Consider the following 9,941-nt stretch of genomic DNA (forward strand, 5'->3'; position numbering starts at 1 on the left):
CAATTTTTGTTGATTGCGTCCCTTATCAAGGACTAGAAATGGTTCCATTACTGATGTCTTCCGTCTTGCCCCAGTCACAGTAGTGGATCGTTCTAAGGAATTTCTTTCAGCCGGTTTTGTCATGACTTGATGACAAAAATGTTACTGGCCTATAACTCCCTTAATTTCCAATTTTACCCTGGCCCCAAACTGTACTGCACATACCTTATCATAATAATAATAAACCAATTCCCATTGAAATAAAAGTGAAACCTTACCATATAAATTCATAAATTTAATAAAATCCATCGGCTACGTGAAATTTCTATCCATTTTTAAAATGGTCGCCGAACCAGAATTAGCACATGCACGTGATTTTACGTCACCTCGAAAATACAGAAAAACTGTGCGGTAAGATAAGATTAAGATTTCAGTGTTCCACTCTTCACTATTTGTAACACAATACTTATTTCCATGCATGCGAACTCTGATGATATGTGTTGAAAATTTGCATTTTAACCTATTTTTACTTGCGCAAAGCCTCGAATAGTGTATCAATTGTAGTGTCGCACAAGAAAGGACACAGCTACAATATTGAAGCTGATCAAGGACATACTCCAAAAGTTGTTTGAAATATTTAGATAAAAAATATTTTCTATTTAGTGTAAATCGGTATATAAATTGAGTAAAATGCGCCATTCTGCCGGGACCAGTGTACGCTACACCGTCTTATGTAAACAATGCACGCACCATCGTGTCTATGGTCGACGCCATATGATGTGACGTCACACGTAGAAGGCATACTTGAACTTATAAAGGTTATAAGGGGGCTTTCGCAATATATCTGTGAAACAGATTGATAATTTATGTGGAACACATATTACAGCATGGTTTCATATTTGTATTTTAATGAGCATTATCCAGTATTTGACAGACGATAAGGGTGTGGTGGGGAGGTTGAGGTTTTATGCCCGCGCTTTGGACACTATAAGTGTCTCGGTAGGTTACATATGTACTTGACAATTAAAGAGCAGGGTGGTCTGTCGAACCTCGTTTGGAGTATTCGTTTGTAGGCCTAGTTAAATTCACATTTGCCACTTGCCAGCAAATTGTTTTGGGTTTTTTAATTGAATGCATATTGTGTGTATTATTATTTTCATATTTTCACTTCATCCCTTACATATTGTGGCTGATTGGTAGGCCTATCATGTCGTAATATTGTGGTGTTACCCTTCTAAAGGCGACAACCCGACATCACATTTGAACCCGACACCACGACAACCCGACATCACGACATTTTAACCCCACAATACGACATGCCGTAATGTCGCGTAAAATGTCGTGGTGTCGGGTTAAAACGTGATAATGTCGGGTTAAAATGTCGTGATGTCGCGGTGTCGTGATGTCGGATTGTCGGGTTATCGGCCATATTCCTCTCAATACTATGAATTGCGCCTAACATCTGATCCTGGTGTTGGTCAAGAAAGTTCCGCGGGATTTTGCAGCGTGGTTCCTCCCTGTGAGTGCAGGACAAAGGACCTGGCAAAGTACAGTGTCTAGCTGTGTATAGGATGGGACAAAAACAAAAACAACAAAAAAACAAGCCCCTGTGTACACATTGGCATGCACATAAAAGGATCTTTCAGTCCATGGGTATGTATGCCTACCTACGTAATTTAGTGACGATAATTGCATCATGCATTGTCAACTGTCAAATTTCCTTAGCAGGAGCCCGACAAACCCCCTCCTGCAAACATTCCTGGATCCGTCCCTGAAACCCTATTTCATTTCATTTCATTTTCCTACTTTTCTGCACCAATCGAACTATTGACGATAGGCATACGCTATGCAGAGTGCTATGACGGAAATTTTCAATGTTACCGTGGCATTTCGTCGTCGAATTTCAACTGTGACGGATTATTTTATGTGCACGCCAATGTGTACACATGAGCTTGCTTTTTTGTCCCATCTACAAAACTAGCCACTGTTCTTTGCCAGGCCCTCTATCCTGCACTACTGACATGGAGAAACCACACTGCAAAATCCCGGGGAATTTTCTTGACCAACACTAGAATCAGAGTAATCATAGTATAGAGAGGAATATGGCCGGTACCCGACACCACGACAACCCAACCCGACAATAGCCTACGACATTACGATGTCGTGGTGTCGGGTTGCCGTAGTGTCGAGTTAAAATGTTGTGATATCGGGTTGTCGCCTTATGAAGGGCGACACCACGACATGATACTAATCAGCCACCAATAGGCCCGGGACTGTACAGCGCAGTGGACGCTAACGGCTAGCAACCGGATCCATTCACAATCTGATATGTACGTTTGATAAATTGTTTGGGATTTCTGCGTATTGTGCACTGTGTCTTGTCCGTAGATTTGTTTTATTATTATTATTATGTCACATCATAATATGTGTGGTGCGCGCAGTATCCCCCTGCACAAGTTTACTATTATATTAGACTGGTGTTTTTAACACAATAATTTGAATAATTCAGCCGTGATTATAGAGCTGATGTAGGCCTATATAATTACATGTATCACAATTTACAGGTAACGATTTTACAGGTATCGGGCTTCCACGATATGGCACGCGTCTCCAATATTTCCATGGTAACATCATCAATTAACGATGAAGGCGTGCGCGCTCAGACACCTGAATGCAAAGACGTATACGTCATTGATCGCCTGTATTACGTAGGAATTGCCAATATCTTCGATTGTCCAGCAGTTTTAGAATATCTCGTTATTGAATAGGAACGAATGCTTCAACGAAGATGGCTAGTAGTGGAATTGGCAGTGGTGTGGGCGAAGGTTTAAGACAGCGCTGGACACCTGAACTGGACCCAGAATGGGACCCGAATTTGCCTTATGGTGGAAAGGTTTATCTAGCGCGCAAAAAAAAGCGGGACCCTTTTCATGTTAGATCGATTGAGGTGGGTTATTAATACAGATTCTTGTGTGCTTTATTTTTTATTTAACAGAATTAAATACTAAAATAGAGTTACAGTTAATAATTATTATTGTGAAGTGTTCTTATGTCTTTGATCTAAATTGCATTGGTTTGGTTTGGTCGGGCACCTTTCATGATTAATCATGCACTAACCGACTATAAAGACATTTCTTGAGCCAGTACGAGGTCAGTTAACAGGAAACGGAATACTGGCAAGTCAGGGCATGCTGATGCATTGCTTCGAATGGAATTGGCAGTGCTCTATAGTTTTACAATTGATTTTATATTAATTTTTAAATGATGCTTGAATTGGAGTAAAATATTTAAACAACTACAAAAACAACCCATAAATAAAAGCCATTATTGACCTTTGGCTTTAGATAGTTTAAGTTTAAATAATTGAGTAATTCAAGTATTGTTCCTTTTCCAACAATTGAAGAATATTTATTTTAAAAGAGGATAGCATGCACATTTGCACATTTGGAGTTCAGGTGTGAAACAGGTGGTTAATTAATTAATCAATTACATTAATTACATTAACATACACCTACTGGATAATACAATAGACAGGTATAATTAGCCATGTGTTCGAGTACATATGTCTTTGTAAGATCTCTTTCTCTGAAATCAATATTTAGAATTTTCCCCGACATAAGAGAGGAAAAATATTTACCTCTTGTCTTGCCAATAGTTTTGGTCACATGGACTAAAAAATAAAGAAAAGGCGTCTTTGCTAGTTGGTAAAAATAAACTTGATTGGATGTGATTTCACGTACATCCAGTATGTTCAAAACTTCAATTTGGATTATATGCCAAATTGAACCAAATCTGCAAAGATTTCAACTTTGGGCTACTACCAGTAATATAAATAATTTACTTTTTTTCAAAGGGTTCAATGAATGCTCATAGAAATAGCTTTATCTAGGTCAGAGCTTGGATTTTCGATGATTTTATTATTTTGAATACCAGTATGTAATTCAAACTTAATTACTTTAATTTTCTTGTGGGTTTTGTTAAGATCGATGATGCCTTTTAAACTTAGATAATTAAATACACTATAATTATAAAAACATCATATATTTATTTTTACAGATATTTGTGCTTTGTGCCACCATTGCTTTTGCATTTTATGCATATTTCTATTTTGATCATCTTCATTTCAACATTACTCATGCCTATGCTCATCTTGGTTATCCTCAAGCACAGCATCAAGTAGGACAGCGATATCTTCATGGTAAGCAAACTGTTCTCTATCTTTATTTTGATGTGGCGATGTGTGTTGTAAGGGATGCAGTATAAATAAAACCAAAATAAAAGGGTTTTTTTTCATCCTTTAATACCTTAGAAACTACAATATTGTAAAAGTTGAAAACGGTATCTAAAAGAAATATCAGTCCAAAAACTGAGTTAATGTGCCTCTTTTTAATCTGATTGAATTCTCTCCAGGAAATTATCTGATATTTTGATTTTGAATATCTTAAATGTTAAATAATCAATCTGAGTACCTTTTAGCATGGATTAAGTCTTGAAAAATTACATATTGTCCAATAAATGCAAATAATTTTACGTCAACATTTTTTTGTTTTAATGCTTATTAATTAATATGCTATTCAAAAAAAGTAGGGGATATTTGATTTTGGGGGCATAATACTAAAATATGCAAATGACTACGAAAAAAGTCACTATAGAACCTAACAGAAGAAACATTTCCAGTTACATGTGACGCCCAAACGCACCAATAGCTACCGCATGGAATGCAGGTGATGCTTGGGATCATCATGGGGGTCCAACCCAAGATTTGCAAGACTCTGACTTTGAATGTTACAGTCATTGTGGCATTGAATTCCAGGGTGGAAACATCAGTTTAATTGTTTTAGTGACCAGAAAACAAATTTTGATATGTGTCGGCTTACCCAAAATGAAAGGTTACGTGCCCTTGGCATGCTACAGATCGGCACAACACAGGCGGTTGTGGCGCGGACGATGAATGTTTCTCAGTCTGTCATAAGCAGGCTATGGTCCAGATACCGTGATACACAATCTGTACAGGACAGACCACGCTCAAGCCCAGGATCGATTTATCCTTACCTTGGCCTTGAGAAATCGTGTCTTCACAGCAAATCAGATCAGCGCTCGTCTTCAAACAGACACTGGTGTGAGAGTGAGTGGCCAGACGATTCGGAATCGACTGCATAGGGGTCACCTTCGTGCCTGACGTCCTCGCGTGATCCCTTGTTTGAGAGATCATCACATTCAGGCAAGACGTCGTTGGTGTAGGGATCGTCAACACTGGGATAATCGACGCTGGAGCAATGTGATGTTTTCAGATGAGTCAAGGTTCACTGTTGATTTTTTGGACAGACGTAGGAGGGTGTGGCGTCGTCGAAACGAGCGCTTCCAAGACGTTAACGTCATCAGACATGATCGATTTGGGGGTGGTTCTGTTATGGTGTGGGGAGGCATCACTGTTGCTGGAAGAACGGCTTTACATGTTGTTGCAGGGCGTGTTACAGGCCAGTACTACCGGGACAACATCTTGGCAGTCCATGTTGTGCCGTTCGCACGACGTCATGGCCGCCGTTTCATCTTCCAGGATGACAACGCAAGATGTCACAGGACCAGGATCGTTACAGGTTACCTCCAACAACAGAACATCACCACATTACCTTGGCCAGCTCTGAGTCCCGACCTCTCCCTCATCGAGCATGTCTGGGACATGCTTGGACAGAGGTTACGTCAACGTCAACAACGTCCTGCCAATGTCCAAGAACTTGCTGCTGCGTTGCAACAGGAATGGGACAATCTGGACCAAAATGACCTTAGACGTCTCATTAGGAGTATGCCACGTCGGATCAATGCTTGTTTGGCAAACAGAGGAGGATTTACCCGTTACTGACTTGGTTGAGATGCTGTGGTAACTTTGCTGTTTGACCCCGGGTATCATTTTACCCTTATAATGGTCAGTCTGTGCCTTACTTAGTCTAACGATCATTTGGAATAAATCGATGAATGTGAACTTCATTTCATTTTGTCATTTGTTTCTTCGTCAGTTTCATTAGGTGACTTTAATAACACTTAAAAATCAAATATCCCCTACTTTTTTTGAATAGTATAGATTGTGAATAAGTTTAAAATAATTTAATACCGATATGTCATTGAAGGATTGTTCGTAAATTTTCACATATTAGTTTTTCCAGATATTTGTACTCATAGAATTTAGATAAATATTATTTGATACAATTTAATTAATTGTGTGTTTTAGGGAAAGGAGTTGATAAACACGGTGGCAAGGCAATGGAATGGTTCAGGTATTTAAAAACTTTCCTCATTTTTGTCAAACATTAATGAGTAAGAAGCTGGCTTGCTAACCTGGAGGTTCAGGGTTTGATCCTGGTGTTGGCTAAGAAAGTTCATCAGGATTTTCTCGTGTGGTTCCAACTTGTCAGTGGTGCTGGACGGGAAAATAGAGTTCCTGTGGAATTTGATATAAGAATAGGCTGTAGTGCCAGTGTCCAGGCAAAATTACCTGTTTTCACAATGCATGGTGTATGCTCGTCTTCATTAGTCCAGTTGGAGCAGAAGAGTAGGACTTTAAACCCTATTTTATTTCATTTTAAACTTTATTTTTAGTTATTTGTATCTTACAATATGATATTCTGGTTTCTTTTCATGAAACAATAGATTTTTGTCAACAATTATTTAAACTGTCAGTATAATAAGTCTAAAACTCAGTATCTAATATAAATTATTCAATTATTATTATTTTAGGAAAGCAGCTGATCAAGGACATCCCCATGCTGCATTTAATTTAGCTATTGGTCATATGAAAGGTTATAAAACAGATGTAAAAGAAGGGTAAGTTAATATTTATTTGACATAATTTAGGATCACTGCACAACAAAACACAGAAAATAAAGATTAAAGCCTCAGTGCTCCTGAAGACCAATAATTATGTTTCCTTTCTAAAAATTTATCAAAAATGATTTTTAATGCAAATGATGGTCAGAGATCCAATATTTATTTACATTAACATTATATAGTAACATATACCAGTACAATAAAGTATTCTTTTATTTTCATTATTAATTTGTTTTCCAGGGAAGCTCACAAGTTAATTGCCCATGCTGCATCAAAAGGAGTAGTAGAAGCACACAAGGTTTTGAATAATGTTTGCACAAAAGGTGGATGTGATTAAAAAAAACATTAATAATCAGGGTAATGCTACACACAGAATATTGAATATACATGTAGCCTACCATACACATGTATTTTTCAAATTGTGAATTATGCATATATTTAATCGAATTGTTTTGGTATATTATTGCAAATTTCATATTCACGAAATTATTACTGTTATGAAATTGTGTAGATATATTCACATATTTTATTTTTATATATATACATATAGACGTGCAGATGAACTACTCAAATCCATGAAAAATTTTGCATTTCTCTTTAAGTAAGTTTACGGTACATTTTAATGTATTAATAAAAGATTCAGTAGTTTCTACTGTAGTAATGGCATAATTAATCAAGCAATTCATTTGAATTTCATTCTTTCAATTATTTATTACAGATTAAATTTCCAAGATCATAACAAACATTCCAATTTTCTGTGTAAACTAATACATTTAAAGGCACAATAGCCAATATTCAATTCTTTCTGATTTATGTGTATGAATTCTTAATGTACTTTCTGAAACAGGGGGTCTTGCTCTATTAGGATTCCATCTTATTCCGTCCATGTACCGGTAGTAGAAGTTTCATTTGGCAATAATTCTAAATGATAGTTTTATTTGCTGTATGTTATGTTTTTGTTGTTAAATTTAGCATTCCATTTCCAATAAATTCCGTCCAAGTTTCAGTACAGATTTATAATGCCACCATACTTTATATAAATTCCAAATTTTCATAGTAAGATATGTGTTTATTCTTTTAATTTATAATACAATATTTTTGCCACTCCATATTGCTTGGTTTTAATTTGACTTATATATTAATTTATATAAATGCCCTTAAAGATGCATTATGTAAGATTTAGATAAAGAGATGATAGTATTCACTATAATAGTTTTAAAAAAAATAGATAAGGAAAAGGAAATTTAAAAATTTCAGTCAAGTTACTTCATTCTGAAAGTAGTTATGGCCATTTGAAGAACAGTGTAGTCTCAATTGTCATTTCTAACATTGCTACAATAATAATTATACCCATTTTTTAATCAAATTATTTACTGCCAATTGTGTTTAAATCTGTGGATTTAGCTCTTGCATAAAGCATCTTTAAGAAATATTAGCTATTTAAACATGGCTCGGCTACAGCTCGGATTTAAATAGGATTTCACTAATTGATTAAATCAGATAAGGGGTAACCTGATGAAAATACGTCAGTTAGATCGAGGCTAAATGATAGAGTGTACTTAGCGAGGCCGCTGTAAAGCGTTTCCGTATGCCATTGAAAACTTTACTTGATAATTGAGATATGTAGGTGGAGTTAACGCCTGTCAATCAAACGTTCGGCGAAGGTGAAGACACATTTTGCTACCATTTCTAGGCAAATATTACAACGATTATAACTATGTTCAGAATAAAGTAATTTGACTGAATTTTTCAATATATTCTTCTTTCATCATCTACTTTTGAACTGTTATAGCAAGAATGGCCAACTCTCTATAAATATCTCCCATAATGTATCTTTAATATAATGAATATGAATGATCCTGAATATAAAACTATTTACTGTAATCTACATTTCAGTTATAGTTAATTTTCATGTACTTCGTCTGTTCTGTTGTGTTGTGTTGTTTTCATTATTGCAAGTTAATCAAATACTGCTGAAATTATCTACTTTACACAATTATTTTGTTGACATAAATTAAATGAATGAATTTGTTGTGTTGGTTTTTATGCACCCACTATTTAAAGTACCATTTCCACAATAATAAACAAAGTCTCGATTGTCAGTCCTTTAATTTTGAATGATTTTGACATCATTTCTGTTTTGCCAGCCATATAACATTTGAAGCCAGTGCAAAGGCCTGAAAATAAGCAAATTAGTTCTCACATAATGCCTGTATGGAATTAAAGGAAATAATTAAAATTTGATTGGCTTCTAGTTCTTTTTGATGCTAACAATTATTATACAAAACATAATACCTGTAATCAGCTAAAAACATTGTGCTGTGTATCAATTTCAAATCAATCAGAAAAAAATTTGGGTTTACAAGATTTTTAAAAGTGATCAAGAGCAATATCTCGTGAACATAAATATGGTGTATAAATACATTCGAATGATAACGTTATCATTATATACACAGGTTTGAAACTTGTCAAGGGCAATAAATCTTGAGGCAATTATTGGAAAATGTTGAAAATTCATATGCTTCCTCGGCAGGTAAGAATAACAACTGTGAATACATTTTAGGTCAATGAGAATGCAAATTTAAAATTAGTCAAGGGCCATAATTTGGGCAGTCTAAACATTAATCCATAAGACTCTTCTTCTCATTAACCTTAAACACTGTATAAATTTAAAGTCAGTCGGATCTTCGATTTGAAAAATACAGCACACATGGAATACAATCATTGAGTTGTACATGTAACATGTGTTATTGTATCGTTTTCAAGTATCAAACTTTATGCCGGTTCTTTTTGACTGCCATATAGTAGAATATGTAGCAGAGAGACTTGTACTGTTTTAGCCACAAACTTGTGTCGCAAAACACATCCACCATTTATCATGAATATAAAAGACTGTAGTTAAAATACAAAAAAAAAAAAAAAAATCAAAATCACAGATCATGGAAAAACTAGGTTGTCTATTAACAAACGATCCAAAAGGATAAAACTGGTCTAACTGCTTTGATTGCCTACATAGGCTATTTAACTTGCTATTTTCTCCTGAAAGATATCTAAAATTATCATTAATTATCAAAACAATACTAAGTATAATCTGTTGACGACTTTGTATACAACACCAGGGGGATCACGTGGCTAAGTGG

General features: G+C 35.6%; 1 protein-coding gene across 1 annotated transcript; it reads left to right on the forward strand.

Moving 5' to 3' along the window:
• Nucleotides 1–2,684: 2,684 nt before the first annotated feature.
• LOC126816018 (secretory immunoglobulin A-binding protein EsiB) lies at nt 2,685–9,002 on the forward strand. The gene is made up of 5 exons (XM_050542148.2): nt 2,685–2,926; nt 4,036–4,177; nt 6,206–6,251; nt 6,712–6,798; nt 7,042–9,002. The coding sequence occupies exons 1-5, from the start codon at nt 2,768–2,770 to the stop codon at nt 7,136–7,138; spliced, it is 531 nt and encodes a 176-aa protein (XP_050398105.1). The 5' UTR covers nt 2,685–2,767; the 3' UTR covers nt 7,139–9,002.
• The last annotated feature ends 939 nt before the right edge of the window (nt 9,003–9,941 follow it).

The sequence above is a fragment of the Patella vulgata genome, chromosome 3 (assembly GCF_932274485.2).
Source record: "Patella vulgata chromosome 3, xgPatVulg1.2, whole genome shotgun sequence".
NCBI lineage: Eukaryota > Metazoa > Mollusca > Gastropoda > Patellidae > Patella > Patella vulgata.